This window comes from Eurosta solidaginis, chromosome 3 (genome assembly GCF_040869045.1).
Source record: "Eurosta solidaginis isolate ZX-2024a chromosome 3, ASM4086904v1, whole genome shotgun sequence".
Lineage (NCBI taxonomy): Eukaryota > Metazoa > Arthropoda > Insecta > Diptera > Tephritidae > Eurosta > Eurosta solidaginis.
In genome coordinates, this window is record NC_090321.1 from 239,926,173 (window position 1) to 239,944,042 (window position 17,870).

Consider the following 17,870-nt stretch of genomic DNA (forward strand, 5'->3'; position numbering starts at 1 on the left):
TGCTATGTTTACGCTTTCGTGAGATGTGTTGTCAAAGGCACCTTCTATATCAAGGAAAGCGCAAAGCACTGTTTCCCCTGTTTCGAACGCCCTCTGTATTCAGATGTTAACTGGTACAGAGCTGTGTCCGTGGACCTACCCGCTCTGTAGGCATGCTGGCTATAATGTAGGGGCCAGCTTTTGAGGGCGTTCGACCTGATTTCTTGGTCTATTATCTTTTCCATTGCCTTCAAGACAAAGGAGATTAGACTTATTGGTCTGAAGGACTTTGCTTGTGAATAGTCCTTTTTATGATAACTACTCTTGCTCTTCTCCACATCGTGGGTATATATCCCAGTGCCAGGCTATCTCTCATGATCCTGGCGAGATGTGGGATGATCTGTGTCCCTTGCTGCATCAGCGCCGGGTAGATGCCATCCATCCCCGGAGATTTGTATTTCTCAAAAGATTCCACTGCCCATCTGACTCTGGCCTCACAGAAGAGGGAGTTGGCTAGTTGCCAGTCCGATGGGGTTGGTCTAACTCTGGGAAATACAGCTTCCGGTACTTGCGGGGAGTCCTCAGGAAAATGCGCTTGTAGCAAGGCCTTCGCTCGCTCTTCCACCGTTTCAGTATAGGTACCGTCTGGGAGCTTAATTGCTAGGTTTGTCTGTCTCTGCTCTTTGGCTAGGGCCTTGTGTAGCCTTGCCGCTGCAGGCGTGCTGGAAATTCCCTCACAGAAATTTCTAAAACTTTCCCTTTTTGCTTTTCTTATCTCCTTATTGTACTTAGTTAGATTCTGGGTGTATTCCTCCCAGTTGCCGGTTCTCCTTGCCTCGTTAAAGAGTTTCCTGACTTTACTCCTTAGCAACGTCGGGTCATAAGACCACCAGAGGGTTGCCTTCTTACCCTTAATCAAGGAGACACGGCAACTGGAGTTATAGGCATCTATCATTATTTGATTTGCCCTTTCCATCCTGCTCTCTAACTCGGTACAATTGGTACCTCTGCCTTTACTCTTAAGGCTATCTATGTTAGCTTCTATAATACTTTTGTAGCTGTCCCAGTCTGTTTTCCTGGGATTTCTTCTAGGGTTGGTTTGCCCCGATACAGCGCCCAGCTCAAACCTTATGATTCTGTGGTCCGAAAGGGGGGTTCTTCTGAGACCCTCCATTTCGCGATCATATTCTCAGTTAGGTTGTTGCCGAGCGTTATATCAAGGACTTCTGCCCTAGCTCTCGTAACAAACGTCGGTTTACTCCCGACGTTGTATATACTTAAATCATTGCTGGCTATATATTCTAGCAAACACTCACCCCTTTGGTTGGTATCACTGCTGCCCCATTCCGTATTGTGGGAGTTAGCATCGCTTCCTATGATTAGAGGAAGTTTCGCTCTTCTGCAGTGAGCTACCAGCTTCTGTACGTTATCTGGGGGGACCATGTTGTCGTCCCCCGGGAAATAGGCTCCCCGAGGACAAACGGAACATTAAAAAATTTAACCAAATACATAAATGTACAGTCATGTACATATAATCATATTTCACTTAAACTGGCTACAGTATAAAATGAACTATCTATACTAAAATAAAACAACATAAAAATTAAAGGTGTGAGCTAAAAGGATTGGACTATTTACAAGGACATACATATGTTTTAAATCAAATTTAAGTAATTATATATACCAAATTTGACATTAATTCTTGGATAAGACAAATTACCGGATTATACATAACGCCACCGTGGATCAACGGAACAAAAAACGGGACTTCTACATATATGTAATACTGAATCATACAACCATAAAGTGATTTTTGAGGAAAAAATTTAAACAAAAGAAATTGGACAAAAATATCAACTTAAATTGAAAATAAACAAAAATTTAAACTATTGTGATTTTGAAGATTTGAAAAAATATCAACAAATTAAAGACCTTTACCAAATTAAATTGGACATAAATACAAATTTAAAAAATAACAAACATACATATAACTGCACCGAGGACATATAACGGGATAGAAAATATCCTCATATTTCAATGTACAGTCATGTACACTTGACTAGAGTGAATATAAAAAATAATTAAAATAATTTAATGGATAATTAACAACTTAGGACAAATTGAATATAACCTGGCGTGGTGCCATGAAAAAACCGAACCAAATTGAAAATAACCTGGCGTGGTGCCATTTTAAATACCAGTTTACAAAGCAGGGATAATTAAATACAAATAGCAAGCTGCTACACATGGTTCTGGCCAGTTGGTATTACCATTGTGTACTAGTGGAGCCAAAATTACTTACAAAGAAAGTTAAATCCAGAAAGTTAATCCAGAAATTAATCATTTTATGCATTGGACAATAACCTGGAACTGGGACTTTCAAGGATAAGAAGGTCCTCCTCCATGCAATCAAATCTCGAAAAAAAAAGTGATTGGATCACCTGATTTGTAATTGACTATCGCTGTCTCATTCTGTATCTCTTCCTATCACCCGCTGAAGATATGCGGCCCTATGCGCCGTCATATTGAACACACTGTCAAAACGCTAAAAAGTTGCCATATTGAACATCCTGTCATGCAGTTGACAAATAAGATAACACACTTTGTTTCATTCACAATGGCATTTAATTATGATCCCCAAACCGGTCTTCGAACCACCCAGGGTTATTTTTTTAAAGAAAGGTATTGTGTGCAAAACAAACTATGGATCGGGCCCCATATTCGGACCCTCTCGGGATCCTTTTATGGTTTTTTTGTAAATATTGTGACGAATATTAATATCACTAAGCGATACTACCATCGATAAGCCGATACTAAGCAGTATGTACGTAAACAAATCAATCATCTACACACATACATACAAGGCAACGGAGAGATACTCATAAACACATGTAAGCATCAGCCGAAGTAGTGCACATATCCACACACATATGCCAATGCGAGAGGCTATAAACTCCAAATACACAAGTATCTAGAAAGAGAAACGTTTAGACATTTGGAAAAATATGCGGACAAGGCAACAGAGAGTATAAAAGCAGAGCAAGCTGAGTAGTCAGAAATCAGTTTGATTTAAACACGCTATCAGGTGCGAAGTGAAGTTTAATTGTGAGATATAATTGTACTATACCCTAAGTAGACTAATGCAGCCTATTTTGCTATACAGAATTTTGGAGTGATTTATTAACAGTTTAGCGATACGAACGTAAGCAGAATGTTGCAAATAAGCAGAATATGCCAAAAATCGTTACAATATCTTTCGACAGAAATACAATTTTTAATTTTCGCTTTCGTATTCTAAAAATGGTGGTCGAAATTCAGCTTTTAATACCTCTTATGATAAATTTTGATAAAAATTAGTGGTGCACCGACTTGTAAAACGTTACCGAAATTGATGTGATTGAGCAGCGTACATTTGGCAAAGAAACAATTCATATATGGAAATAAAAAAAAATAATTTAAAAATTTTTTCAAGTGTAAAAATATTTCAAACAAACTTAAAAACGAGCATACCGTCACCCTGTAATTAATGTCACCACACGATGTATTAATTTAGCAAGAAAGTTAACAAAAACTTCGATTTTGTACGCGTTCTGTACGATCCTTGCTAAATTAAAAATTTCGGGTAAGAAAATGTCTGTTGTAATAGAAACCACAATAGGCGACATTACTGTTGATCTATTTGTTGATGAACGACCAATTTCGTGCCTCAATTTTATTAAACTGTGCAAAATTAAGTACTACAACTTCAATCTTTTCCATACAATTGAGCGCGGGTTCATTGCACAAACAGGCGATCCTACGGGTGCAGGCAATGGTGGCAGTTCCATTTGGGGTGAACTGGATGGCGTATCAAAACGTTTCTTCGAAAGCGAAACTATGCCGAAAATTTATCACGCCTCTGCTGGGCTTTTATCATTGGTCTCGGCTGGTAAAAATTTAGTAGGATCGCAATTTTTTTTTACATTAGCGCCAAACTTAACATCATTAGATGGTGCGCATTGCGTTATTGGAGAAGTTGTAGAAGGTAATATGATTTTTATTTAAAATATATGGGGTGGCTTATTACATATTTCTTCTAGGCCATGACACGTTACGAAAGTTAAATGAAGCTATTGTGGATGAAAACTTTCGCCCTTATCAAGATATTCGCATAACGCATACCGTTGTATTGGAAGATCCGTTTCCAGATCCGCGCAATTTGAAATTACCAAGTCGCTCACCATCACCCACACCTCAACGGCTACAAAATGGTCGTATTGCAGCCGATGAAGATATTGATGATACGGATGGTAAGACAGCGCAAGAGTTACAGGAAATGCTTGCCGATCGTGAAGCAAAGGCACGTGCTACAATACTTGAAATTGTTGGAGATTTACCTGATGCTGAAATGGCACCACCAGAAAATGTATTATTCGTTTGTAAATTGAATCCAGTCACAACCGATGATGATTTAGAAATCATATTTAGTCGTTTTGGTAAAGTAAAGAATTGCGAAGTTATAAGAGATAGAAAAACGGGAGACTCCTTGCAATATGCTTTTGTTGAATTTGAAGATCAGAAGGCATGCGAAGCAGCGTATTTTAAAATGGATAATGTTCTAATTGATGATCGACGTATACATGTGGACTTTTCTCAATCAGTTGCTAAAGTAAAATGGCGGGGAAAAGGACGAGGTGTAGAAGGTTCACTTACGAACAGTGAGTTTGATAACTTACAAGAAGCTGACAGAAAACAAAAAAGGGAAGGAGACAACGAACGTTATAAACGCAAACCAGAGCAGCGTATGAAACACATTAGCTCAACAGAACGTCGTTTGGCTCGAGAGGAACGTCACCGTGAACAACGTGAAAAGAAATATGAACGTAAGGAACAAGACATATGTAATCGAGATCAGGGTTCTTCTAGTTATGACAGTAAACGAGTAAGAAATGAACGGTATACAGATGAACGTAAATTTACACGATCCCCTGATCGTCATAGACAATCACGTAGTCATAGTTTAGAACGTTCAAAGAAATATTCTTCTGAATGGCGACGATCGCCTGATCGTCATAGAAAATCACGTAGTCGTAGTGTAGACCTATCAAAAAAGTTATCTCAGGATAGGGAACGACGCAACAGGCCTGACCAATCTAGAGAAAGAAAGCAGCATAAAAGCAATAACAGCTACAAGGAAAAGAAAACTGAAAGAAGTTCGAGCATGAAGAGAGAAAACTCTAAATCGAAACGCACTAAAAAGGCAAGCGCGTACAGTAGTGATGACAGCGATAGCTCTGGCAGCGATGCGGATAGTGATTCGTCAAGCACAGAGAGTAGCAGCTCTAGTGTTTCATCCTCCAATGAAAAGCGACGGCAGAAGCGTAAACATAAAGTAGTAAAGAAGAAAAAAAGTGAAAGAAAGTCACACAAGAGTGAAAGAAACCGAAGGAAATAAAGTACATTTTAAGTATTCAACTGACTGTTTATGAATGATGCTAGCTTCTTTTATGGCAATATGAAGGTTTTAAATTTACTTAGGATTAACGCTTGCAGCAGTTTTTCCTTCACTACATCCGCCAGTGGCTTTACCTTTATAATGGCGTGGTGTCGCATGTTCGAATATAGCGTTCGAGTTAAATGGAACATTATCCAAACGCGTAGTTTCCTCTGTTAAGCGCAATCCTAATTATTGATAACCATTGAAAAAATATTCGAAATTGTATATAAATTTTCACTTACGGTATATGCCTTCCTTTTCTTGTACAGCTTGAATAACATTAGTACGCAATTCCTTGTTGACGTCCTGCGCCAATTGTATCAGCTATATATGTATATGTTAGTTTATTATTGTTATGCAAATTTTGTTAGCAACTAACTAATGCAGATACCTTTTTTATTTCATCTTCATTTCTTTCATTTCTGTTTTTTCGAAAGTTATTATTTATTTCTTTACGGCCAGCTTCCAATGTTTGTCTATCGCCTTGAAAGACTATCTGCCTCGTACGATGTAAGGTTTTAAATACTTTTAAAACCTGTTGGCAGCTATTTATTTAGCGAAATTCATTAAGAAAACCAATTTATTTTTACATACCTCTCGGCGAAGGTGCGACATCTTGATTAATTAACATAAAATTTTTATTTTTGCATTTAGTTAAATTTAGAGTTGGTGCTAGAAATTATTTACTTTAAGTTGCCTAACATGACCATAGTGTACCTATACCAAGTGTGTTCACTAAGCGATAAACGTCAAAACTACAAACAGCCTCGCTCACCTGATGGAAATCTCAGGTCTAGAGTCGCATTTTTAGTCTCAACGACAACATTTTTGACTACCAATCGTATGGACTTTTTCAATTTTTCAATCATTCGGAGCATTCGGTAATGGTATCCATTTTGAATTCGCTGTCATTCCGAATCCAGCGAGTGCCTGTCAGAATGCTTGACAGATAAGTCAACACACTTGTACTTGTACACTATGAACATGACAAGATCAGCTGACGACATAGGGTATACCATGATGTAATAATAAAGGTGATTTCAACAACATAGCCTCACTTTTTGACAGCTATAATTGTGATAGTGTACCTAGAGAAGTGTATCAACTAAGCGATAAACGTCAAAACTACTAACATCCTCGCTCACCTGATGCAAATCTCAGGTCTAGAGTTGCATTTTTGGTACGTAAGAGTACTTCAAGATGAGTTGCATTTGATAGTTTAATAAAACTTTGTAGTATTTACAGATGAAATAGTTGCATATATTTCCGCGAAAATAAGAATACTTGAAGATTTGTAGCCTGTAATAATGCGGAAACACACGGAAAGCAAAATTTATTTAAATTAGGGTCAAAATATAAAGCGCCACACGTGTAACATGGAAAAATTTCACTTCTAAGGCTGTTTACACAAATGCATAACATCCCTGCAAAAACGCTCCACGTCATTTTACTAGTCATTTTACGGTCATTGTGACTTTCTACAGCGGTTATATTCATAGTCACGTTTGCATTGGCGTGATGAACTTTTGTGACCAAATTTTCCGTTTCGTTCCTATTAATGTGATCGTGCATTCCGCTCCCACTTATAGGATGTGAGCATAGCACTGTGCTGCTCATACACGTCACAATGCTCGTCAATTGGCGGTCATTTTTCCGTCATTTCACTCTACATTTTCGAGCCATTTGACAATCAATTTTACTGCGGTTTTACCATTTATATAACCGCCATATAACGTGAATTTTACCTGCAGATTTACTTTACCTGGAGCAGCCATATGAATAAAATATGAACCAAAAAAATTGAATTTTCATTTATTATTTTCAATATTATTATATATGTACATGAAATTGGAACTTATATTAATCCAGTTCATATAAAACAGAAGAACTTTAATAATAAATAAACTCGCTTAATTGGTTTTTGTTTTCCAATTAAAATCTCTTCTAAGCGAGCAAAAAAATAATATTAAGCTTTAGAAAAAACTCCAATTATTTGAATAATCTACAACTTAAAGCTTAGTAGAAATTCAGATCAAGAATATTCAAAGGTGTCGTGGAATCCGATTGCTCTCGTAATTGAAGAAGTTAAAAATGTACGACTATTAATTGAGTCAGACTTATTATTGTTCTAAATCTAATCATTCAAGCAATAATTCTACAACCCTTAGCAGGAGTATTGATTGGTTTCAAATCTAATTCCGACAGCAATCGTATCATCCCTTATTATATATGTACGTGATATTGCAACTTAAATTAATACTGTTGATATAAAGAAAAGTAGATACTTTAATAATAAATAAACTCTCTTAATTGGTTTTTGTTTTCCAATCGAAATCTTTTCCTGTGCAAGCACATCGCTAACCTGTGTTGGCAAAAGATATGATTATACTGTCTTCGATAGATAGTCGGACGATCCGCTACTCGGCGAAGTAGAGATGACCGTTGTGTCGGTGGTAGCTGTTACAACAGCAGTTTCTAACTTTACACCATCCGTACAGTGTGATGAATGCTTCACTGCCTTTTCCAATTGCTTGGCGCCAGCAATTGTTGCTGTTTGTAAAGCTTTAGCTGTAATGCAAATATATAGATGGGTTAAAGTGGTTTTCGTATGTTATTCTACAACTCACCCTATACCATCATCACAGCCTCCTCATCGATTTTGAATATGTGTACTGTTTCAGTATTCAGACCCAGTTCGTTTGGTGCAATATTTTCGATTTGATGAATATGTATGCTATCCGTTAGGCAGACAATTAGGTGCAATCGATTCATTCATATACTGTGGGTATTTGAGTCGTAGACGCAATGGCAGATATTTTGATTCTTTTTGAGGTGTAACATTTGTAAACAGTTGGGTTTCTCTGCTGTCACCATCACCACTAGAGAGCTATTGAAGAAACGCTCGACCAAGATAATATGTGAGATTTACACGCATAGATTTCTTCCACCTTTTCACAGTTATTGATGGAGAAAATGCGAAAGCCATATTTACCATCCAATACCGAAATAGAACTGTAGAGGAAGAAACATTTTATAAAATTTAATAAAATCAAAAAATGATAGTTGTGCTAAAATGGGGTAACGTATTGTATGCTAAAGTATAGCGGAGTCTCAGCGGCTTTGTCCTGGTGAAAATTGAGTTTGAATAGGTATTCTTCATTCTTAGAAACATGTACGAAGGTACCTGGTAAGATATTAAAAATCCTCAACGCTTTTTTTGCTATAACTTAAAAAAACTCATATTCAAACTTCTGCTTAACTTCTACATATCAATAGCTACCTTTACCACCAGGAGTCACTATTGCTTCTACGCCTATGCTATTGTTTCCTACATCGATGAGCTTTGTAATAAAATAAACAGCTATCTCCCCAATCTCTCCAGTTTTGTCGCCTCGCGAAACGTGATATTGTCACCAACCAAATCATCGGTGACCTTATTTAAAACATGACCGCGCCAAATGTCGACCATATGGCATTACCCTACCGACTTTCTTACACCCTAAAATTTTGGGTGTGACTTTCGATCAGGATCTACATCTTGGAGAGCATGCACAGGCAATTGTAACGAAAATCGTCGTTGGTGTGAGGTCTTAACCGATCTCCAGATCTGTAGAAAAGGAACTTATTAGCTTAATGCTTAAGATGATGCGGGAATAACCAAGTAAGCTCCTTCCAACCTTTGATTCGGGGGATGGTATAATGGTATGAAGATGATAGCGTGCGACATCGCGAGCTTGCGATGGCTGGAGGAAGTGGTTCCAAACCTCCAAAGGCAGGGCACGAACGCTCGTTTTGAGATGGTGGATAAAGCGCAAATCCCCAAGGTAACAAAAGTAAAGGTATGGATACCATGCGTGATGAAGTCGGAGGATACACTGCGACTTTTGCAGAATCAGAATCCGAACATACCGACACAGGATTCGAAGGTCCTTACTGTATCTCGGCCTACGGACGAAGGTTAGTTATACATCTTCCAAATAAACAAGCAGGCGGAGGATATATTGTACGCGCAGCTTGGAAAAATGTCCTTAGGTACAGGCAAAATGTATATGCGACTCAGGAAAAGAAGTCGCGGGTATTAAAGTCCTAACACGGTGGACGTCGAAAAGGACCTCAAAAGCCTAAGGGAAAAAATACAGGTGGAGGTAGCCCACGTCACCCCGAATGTGTTAGAAGGGGACCAACAGCCAGATGGTGCTGTGAGTCGCACAGAGGAACACCCGGCACAACAGGTACAAGAGGCTGAAGGGGGCTTCGAACACTCTAAACCAAAAGGGCTAGAGGAGGACGACGACGTCACGATGAAGGTGCTGGAGGGGGACAAGCAGCCCATTGGTACTGCGAGTCATACAGATAAACCTCCAACACAGTAAAGTGGCGTCGAGCGAACTCCTCCTCCTAACGCGCTGATCCAGGAGCCGTGGCTTCCATCGGGAGGAAAGGTTTCTGGACTTAGCGCGCGCGGATTTGGCGTTTACTATGCGCAAACGGAAGGACGGGTGCGAGCTGTAGTAATGGTAAGGAGACAGCTGCATTCATATATGCTGCCTAATTACACTACTGAGGACTTCGTAGTGGTGGTGAAATCGCCGGGCTCAGATGGTACATGTCCGGCCATGCTACAAGTTTCAAGTAGGGCGGTCGTGGGATGGCTTAAAATAATATTCGCTGGGTGCATAAACTGAATCATGTACCGCACTCTTGGAGAACTGCTCGTGTAGCTTTCCTACCAAAGGCGGGGAAGATCGGTCACGTGTATCCCAAAGATTATAGACCCATAATTTCTGCTCAAAACCTTTGAGAGGCTGATATATGTGTACATAAAGTCCAACGTGGATGAAAAGCTGCTCTCTACAACACAACAGGCGTACACCAAAGGCAAGTCAGTATACACCGCATTGCATAGGGTGGTAATAAGCATAGAAAAAGCCCTGGAATATAAGGAATATGCTCTAGAAGTCTTCTTAAGCATTGCCGGGGCTTTCTAAATGGGCGATTATTGATGGTCTTAATTACGTTAAAGTACATCCAGTCTTACCCAGATGGATCGACTGCATGTTAAACTGCAGTAAGATTACATCGCAATGGGGATTGTACGCGGCCACGAAATTAGTGGACAGGGGCACTCCGGGTGCTATCACCTCTGCTGTGGACGCTGGTCACTAACCAACTGCTTAGGGGATTCTACGAGGGACCAGAAAAACTTACGGTTTACGCAGATGACATTGCATATGGTCTTGTTTACAAAGAGGTACAAGGTCCCTAATTGGACCAGGCCTAAGTTAGGAGGGGCGACCCTACGGGGAAACCTTGCACAAAATATCTAGGAATGATCCTAGACAGTAAGCTGTCATGGAAGCTCAACGTGGAGGAGAGGGTGAGGAAGGCTTAAACGGCACTTTATGCATGTAAAAGAATGCAAAAGAACCGGCATATACGATCAGAAGGAACTCGATGACGATGCCTCAAAACTAACAACCAAAAGCAATAATTATCATTTCACTGACACAAATTTTATAGTTTTTTCTTCCGGAGTTGGACACAATCTTTTCATAATTTTACTTAACAATTTAAGATTAGAAATTGTTTTCAATTTGTATTTTGACTTACCAGCAACAACAGAATCATGTTTAATTGTACGCCGCACAATCATTATAGCATCATGTAACGAAGCTCAGTTTCTTTCAAAAATTTTTCGGCACCGCCACGTAAAACCAATGCATATGTTCTAGCATTAACGCAACCTTTAAATAATTATAAACTATAAAAATGAAGTTAATGTCAAACCCACTATCAAACCTTGGAAAATGTTGAAATGTTCACCACCAACTTGACGTTCTTCAAAGTAATCACATTGACCCAAAACACTTGAATTAATATCATTAGCTGTAGTCATAACAGCTCCACCACAAGCTTTCATTGTACGTTTCAAATCTTCTTCTGGTACACTAACAGAACATTTCACGATCTGCAAAATACTGTGTACCAACATCACCAATTGGTAGTTTAGAAAACACAACATTGGCGCCTTACTTACCTATTTTATTGTACAGGAGACGCCATTCAGCATTAACAATTTTCTGATACTCTTGGACATTGGAGACCATTGCTGTGGCAGAGCATTTTTCCAATAAAGCACTTTGTTGTTCCTTTGATTGGCGCTTCCACATGTACAGCCATGTCATATTTTGGTTATGCATAATTATAATGCTTTACGTATAGCTTTAATGATGATACGTGCATGCACGCCTTCCTCAGTATATGGTTTAACTTGTTATAAGATTTCACCTGCTTAAAGTACTACTGAAGTGGTGCCATCGCCGACCTGATAAGAGAAACATTTTTATTCTACACATTCTAATATAACAAAAAACTTACCTCAGCATTTTGAAATTTGGCGATGTCTACTAGAGTTTTACGGCTGGATTCACAATATACAATAGTTTCATAATGGTTGCCCCATCATTTGAAATTGTGGCCTTTCCACTGGAATCAACAATATGCTTGTCCATACTACGTGAACCCAATTGAATGCGAGGCATTGATGTGGATATGAGTTGAGGTTTACCATGAGAGCTATCGGTACCCAAGCATTTTTTACACAAATACTCATGTACCCAATACAAGTTCAGGACGTTCATTATTATCGACACGCTGTACGGTATGGCCCAAATGTTGGAAATATGCAGTTGGCACTGTTGACAAAAAATATGGATCAATGAACACAAGTAAAAGTGAAAGTATTTTTTTACCATCTCTTGTTACTTTACATATTAGACATTGGAAACGACGACCAGCATCTACAAGTTTCTATTGAGCCTTGCAACGATTAGATCTAATTGCACCCAATTCACCAAAATTTACAATGGGTGGCTCATATTCACCCTCATCCGTTCGTGCCATTGGTGAGGCGGTAAGTGTAATTGACAAAGCTGTTGTTTTTAATAAATCAGCTGTTGCAGGTATGCAATACAAAGTCGACCTGCAAAGAAGAAAGATCAATGTAATTGCCAAACAAAACATTAATTTCGATTATCGATACCTAACGTAACGTGGCGAGGAGTTACCCTGATCTTCTACCACATATTTTGTGGTCACCAATGGTGGTAATAAACCCTGTTCATTAGTAATAAATGCACCACCAGCGCTATTTTGATTTTCAATGATAACGCTTATCGGATTTGGCATCTGATCGGGATCTAAACGGCGTTGGGCTTGATCATACTGTTGCGGCTGTTGATATTTACCAGTAACAGGTGCAGGTGGTTGCTAAAGAAAATAACACAAAAATAATCATCAGCAAATTTGTAAATTATTAGTTGTATTAGCATACATTATAACCAGGAGGTCCGGACGTGTCCGGGTATTGGGGGTTGACACGGGTTGGGTGGTTGACTGAGCATTGGCGTCTGTCCAGGTTGTGTTGGTGGCATCATAAAAGCCATCAATAACAAGTGCCAAGAATATATCCGCGGCATACCTGCCGACCAAAATGATTCAAGGGGTTGTGATTGCCAAACTCACCTACCCGTGGCGAATCCTGTACCTAACAATTTGGTGTGAACAATTGGTGCCAGTTAACCCTCTGAAATAATCGGCGCAATTGTACGCCATTGTGTTGGCATTAATTAGGCAAAATGCAAAAACTTTTTATCCTCCTCGCGTGACCATTCTGTCTTCTTTAAGCTAGGATCAAGCCATTCGTACCAGCGTGCCTTACATTGCTTGGCAGATTTGCGGTGCAGCAGTGATACAATACGTGACCACTGGTTTTTGCCATATTTCATTACAGCTACTTTGAGGATTTCATCCTGAAAGTTATCAATTTAGTTAATAAACGGCCAAGAGTAACCAGTCGCGTCAAATGCTTACCTCAGTGTTTCTCCACACACCACCTTTTATCATAATTCGCGGCATGGTGCTATATAATTGTGAATTCTTTCGATGAGCACAAAAATCAAATCAAAAATTTTTGTCGAAATAAACAGCAAAAATCATTGCATATTAAAGACTTTGGGAAAATTTTAGAATAGCACCCCCCGAGTTCGGGGTAAAACTTGGTATCAAATGAAAGAGGGAGTTCTCCCGATCACAAATATATATATTTTAAAGTACGCAAACTTATAATTTAAAAGTTATTTGTTGGCAAATTTCTATAGAACTTTAAATTACAATTTACACATCTTTCAAAACCTTAATCCACATACATATCTATATAAATTGGCAACGATAAACTTAAATTGCATTTTTGTATATTTCACATTTCATTTTTGCATTGTTTTCACTTATTATAAATGTTTTTATTAAATCAATCGCGCTTTTGTAGCAACATGCACATATATATTTATATATATATATACATATATTTTATTGATGACATTACAAAGCTGTGCTGCCACATATATATACGTATACACATATAAAATTTGTATAGAAATTTGCAAACTAACACCAAATTACTTTTAAATTATAAGTTTGCGAGCTTTAAAATATATATATATGTGATCTGGAGAACTCCCTGTTAATTTTAAATATTTCCGGAGATATTCCATTTAAAACTCTCAAAATTGAAAAAATTTTCGACCACCAAATGTTTTGCTGTCTCTGCTGAATTAGAAATGGCGAATTTTTTTGCACGCAAAAATTACGTATTTTGCTATCCCTATAAAAATAATAGGTACGAGAGAGCACGATACATTGTGGGAAAGCTAAATTTGTCAACATGCTATTTCATTTGAAGAATTTTTCATTCCAAATCGTCACCCCTGTCAAAAATTCGTGTGTTTGTGTGCGTTTTTGGTCACACGATTTTTGCAGGGATGCAAGTCATTTTCTGTCAAAAATTTCTCATGCACATACAACTTGTATGAGAGCAACCCAAATTTAATTTGCTGCGTGAAAACCTAACTCGATTTCCAATTTTTGTTCTGCGTGACATTTAGATTTGACTATTGCACACATGCTTTACATTGTCGCAACGCATGCTTATTTGGGTAAGGCAAAAAACGCCGGTTGTATGCGTGCGCTAAAAAAACGCAGTGCGGTTTTATTAGGTTGGCATGTATGGGCAAAATTATATAAACGCTATGGTCGCTTTAAAGCAAAGATAACGTACGGCGTTTCATTGTTTTTCGTATGGCGTTGTCAAAGTGTAAGCACGCAACCAAAGCATTTATGTAAATTTTTTGATACTTCGCCAGACAGATGAATTAATGAATGCAACACAACCAAAGCGTCTGTGTAAATCTGCCTTAATTTTTATAGCTGTGAAAGTCTCCTGCAAATAAAATGGTGCTGTAAGTGCAAACAAATCAAACTCCTATATGACACTACTTTATTTTCTATGTATTTTTCTTGTATTTTCTCTTATATTTTCTGTCGAGGGAGCCAATAAGGTTTCAGTACCGGTGTAAGTGTGTGAACTATATTTAAAAAACTAACGAAATACAAGAAAAATACAAAGTAGTTCATTAAAAACAAACAAGCCAGTTTGTATTTCGATAGGGTTTTTTGACAATAGGCCTTTTTTCTTTATTTTTTCTGATAAATGAAAATTTTGTTTTAGTTTAAAAATTTTGTGCATAAAAACACAACTAAATTCAAAGTGTAAATTGTGTGTACAAATGAGTTTTCAATAAGTGTACATATTTCAGTTTTTCATAGTTAAGGAATTGACCTCCAGATTCTTGTGTTACACAAATATAGTGAACTTGGGTACAGAAATTCAAATTAAAAAGTTTTTCACAATAATTTGAAAAACTCTATGTTATCTCTGCTTTTTGCACTTAAAGGAGTAACCCTCTGTAATAAATTAAACTTTTAATAAAAATCAATAACTCTGAACTGAACACTTTTCGCCATGATATAAAATTAAAACGCTGTGGAACAGGACCAACACTTTTGCGACTACATAAACCCTGCTTCAATCTTTTACGTCTCTGCACAGAACCCTAATTGACCGTTTTCAACCGAAACGACAATGGCAACCCAGATTTTCCCGTTATGCTCACTTATGCGGCAGTTACCCACCGACGTGTGCAGTACGTAAGGACGTTTGTCGTACGAAGCACGTTTGACCGAACTCTCAAGCCCGTAGGAATCAATGTGTGCGTCTGTGTACATGTACATAACATATTTGTGTGTGTATTGTTTACAGATAAGCACTGTTGCCATTGACCATTTTGCATGTATGCTTATGGAAACATCAACTTTTTCCAATTTAATTTTTGATATTGTAAAAGGCCGGAATACATATTAAATAAGGATAAATAGATTAAATATTTATAATCAGCACTTTTACATAATTATTTCGAATTATTTCCACAATTTTTCAAATTTTAATTAGGCTTTTTTGCATAAAATTGCAAACGGTCAAAAATTAGCGCACAAAAGTTTACTAGGCAACTCTGTCTAGTGAGAGAGCGATCAGCTGACACGTTCTTACGGAAAAAATCAAAATTGTTTTGATTTCTACGTTCCGGGCTACGTACGTACGGGCGTTGCACGTCGGTGAGTTTTCGTTTACATTGCACACTCATAAGATAGGTCGTGTCAGCTGACACGTTTTTTCTACGTACGTTCGTGGGTAACTGCCGCATTAAGCGAGTGAAGCCGTGGTTACTCACGAACGTACGTAGAAAAAACGTGTCAGCTGACACGACCTATCTTATGAGTGTGCAATGTAAACGAAAACTCGCCGACGTGCAACGCCCGTACGTACGTATCCCGGAACGTAGAAATCAAAACAATTTTGATTTTTTCCGTAACAACGTGTCAGCTGATCGCTCTCTCACTAGACAGAGTTGCCTAGTAAACTTTTGTGCGCTAATTTTTGACCGTTTGCATTTTTATGCAAAAACGCCTAATTAAAGTTTGAAAAATTGTGAAAATAATTCGAAATAATTATGTAAAAGTGCTGATTATAAATATTTAATCTATTTATACTTATTTAATAGTATTCCGTCCTTTTATAATATCAAAAATTAAATTGGAAAAAGTTGATGTTTCCATAAGCATACATGCAAAATGGTCAATGGCAACAGTGCTTATCTGTAAACAATACACACACAAATATCTTATGTACATGTATACAGCCGCACACATTGATTCCTACGGGCTTGAGAGTTCGGTCAAACGTGCTTCGTACGACAAAGGTTCTTACGTACGGCACACGTCGGTGGGTAACTGCCGCATTACTGTCAGAAAGAAGTCAACACACTTGTACCATAGTGTACCTATACAAGTGTATCAACTAAGCAATAAACGTCAAAACTACTAACAGCCTCGCTCACCTGATGCAAATCTCAGGTCTAGAGTTGCATTTTTGGTACGTAAGAGCACTTCAAGCTGAGTTGCATTTGATAGTTTAAAAAAAACTTTGTAGTATTTACAAATGAAATAGTTGCATATATATATATATCCTCGGAAATAAGAATACTAGAAGATTTGTAGCCTGCAACAATGCGAAAACATACGGAAAGCAAAATTTATTTAAATTAAGCTGGAGACATTGGTGCTTTATCGGTAACCGTATCGGTAACAGCTGATTTGACCAACCTTATGAGAATCAATGCAATCGATTATTGGTGCCGCTAAGGTCGTAACCGTATCGTAGCCAACCAATTGGGTTTTGGTTTACCGTCGTAACGATAAACAGCTGATTACGTTAGGGATACGGATACAGCGATACGACATACGGCACCAATGACTCCGGCTTTAGAGTCAAAATATAAAGCGCTACACGTGTAATACGCCAATTACACGGCTCAAGTATTCTTGTGCCAATTACCAATTTGCACAAGGATTTGCCCGGTATGTGCACTGGTTGCGCTATTTGCGCAAAGAGCTGCGCTAAAATCAAAACGATTTTGATATTTACGCATGCCTGCAAATATTGCACATGCTTTTTTCTTCGTGTGTGGAAAATCTTACACAGTTTACCTGGGGTTCCTGATAATATAGCATCAGTAATTATTGCTTAAAAATGTTAATATCGAAGGCGCAAGGACCATCTCTAGCTTGTAACAGGAATTCACACAAATTCAATAATAAATAATAATTTTTTTATACAATTAGAACACATGTTTCATTTGTTGCGCTAGTTGAAAAATGAATATTGTGCAGTGCTGCGATGAGTTGAGCTGGTCTTGCAATTAAAATATATATTTTATAAATACAATGGAAAATAAACGCTTCTGTGCGAGTTTTTCGACTTATACCGTGAATTACCAGCACTGTGGAAAATAAATAGTGAATTTTTATACAATTAATGCCTTTTTTATACAATTAAAAGACATGTTTCATTTGTTGCGCTACTTTAAAAATGAATATTGCGCAGTGTTTTTGAGCCGTGTATGTCAAAATTTTCATTTGCACAAATTTCGTCGTTTTATATTTGCGCATGGTTTTTGTGTCA

General features: G+C 37.9%; 3 protein-coding genes across 11 annotated transcripts; 1 reads left to right on the forward strand and 2 right to left on the reverse strand.

Moving 5' to 3' along the window:
• On the forward strand, positions 1-6,149 carry LOC137245277 (peptidyl-prolyl cis-trans isomerase sig-7-like). Of its 2 annotated transcripts, XM_067775661.1 has the most exons (3): positions 3-3,601; positions 3,748-4,003; positions 4,059-6,149. In XM_067775661.1, the coding sequence occupies exons 2-3, from the start codon at positions 3,856-3,858 to the stop codon at positions 5,411-5,413; spliced, it is 1,503 nt and encodes a 500-aa protein (XP_067631762.1). In that variant the 5' UTR covers positions 3-3,601; positions 3,748-3,855; the 3' UTR covers positions 5,414-6,149. The 2 variants fall into 2 exon arrangements, with proteins under 2 accessions (XP_067631761.1, XP_067631762.1); XM_067775660.1 differs by having other exon boundaries at positions 1-4,003.
• On the reverse strand, positions 5,420-6,566 carry LOC137245279 (complex III assembly factor LYRM7). The gene is made up of 5 exons (XM_067775663.1): positions 6,437-6,566; positions 6,050-6,154; positions 5,847-5,990; positions 5,698-5,779; positions 5,420-5,640 (listed from the first exon to the last, which is right to left on the reverse strand). Exons 2-5 carry the CDS (start codon positions 6,068-6,070, stop codon positions 5,489-5,491), a joined length of 399 nt encoding a protein of 132 aa, XP_067631764.1. The 5' UTR covers positions 6,071-6,154; positions 6,437-6,566; the 3' UTR covers positions 5,420-5,488.
• A 728-nt stretch (positions 6,567-7,294) lies between these two features.
• On the reverse strand, positions 7,295-14,261 carry LOC137245280 (protein transport protein Sec24C-like). Of its 8 annotated transcripts, none has more exons than XM_067775669.1 (11): positions 13,916-14,258; positions 13,328-13,466; positions 12,789-13,266; positions 12,498-12,724; positions 12,208-12,437; positions 11,834-12,150; positions 11,493-11,780; positions 11,255-11,433; positions 11,066-11,199; positions 8,083-8,467; positions 7,301-8,023 (listed from the first exon to the last, which is right to left on the reverse strand). In XM_067775669.1, the coding sequence occupies exons 4-5, from the start codon at positions 12,641-12,643 to the stop codon at positions 12,266-12,268; spliced, it is 318 nt and encodes a 105-aa protein (XP_067631770.1). In that variant the 5' UTR covers positions 12,644-12,724; positions 12,789-13,266; positions 13,328-13,466; positions 13,916-14,258; the 3' UTR covers positions 7,301-8,023; positions 8,083-8,467; positions 11,066-11,199; positions 11,255-11,433; positions 11,493-11,780; positions 11,834-12,150; positions 12,208-12,265. The 8 variants fall into 8 exon arrangements, with proteins under 8 accessions (XP_067631773.1, XP_067631771.1, XP_067631770.1 ...); XM_067775668.1 differs by having other exon boundaries at positions 13,328-13,511; XM_067775667.1 differs by having other exon boundaries at positions 13,328-13,537.
• Between the last annotated feature and the right edge of the window lie 3,609 nt (positions 14,262-17,870).

Bases quoted from the DNA above. Each gene is read 5' to 3' on its own strand.
- LOC137245277 (XM_067775660.1), top strand. From the start codon at position 3,610: ATGTCTGTTGTAATAGAAACCACAATAGGCGACATTACTGTTGATCTA. The intron at 4,004-4,058 runs GTAATATGATTT...TATTTCTTCTAG, and splicing joins TATTGGAGAAGTTGTAGAAG to GCCATGACACGTTACGAAAG.
- LOC137245279 (XM_067775663.1), bottom strand. From the start codon at position 6,070: ATGTCGCACCTTCGCCGAGAG. The intron at 5,991-6,049 runs GTATGTAAAAAT...AGCTGCCAACAG, and splicing joins TGTCGCACCTTCGCCGAGAG to GTTTTAAAAGTATTTAAAAC. The intron at 5,780-5,846 runs GTATCTGCATTA...ATACATATATAG, and splicing joins ATGAAGATGAAATAAAAAAG to CTGATACAATTGGCGCAGGA.
- LOC137245280 (XM_067775672.1), bottom strand. From the start codon at position 12,643: ATGCCAAATCCGATAAGCGTTATCATTGAAAATCAAAATAGCGCTGGT. The intron at 12,438-12,497 runs GTATCGATAATC...TCTTCTTTGCAG, and splicing joins TCCTCGCCACGTTACGTTAG to GTCGACTTTGTATTGCATAC.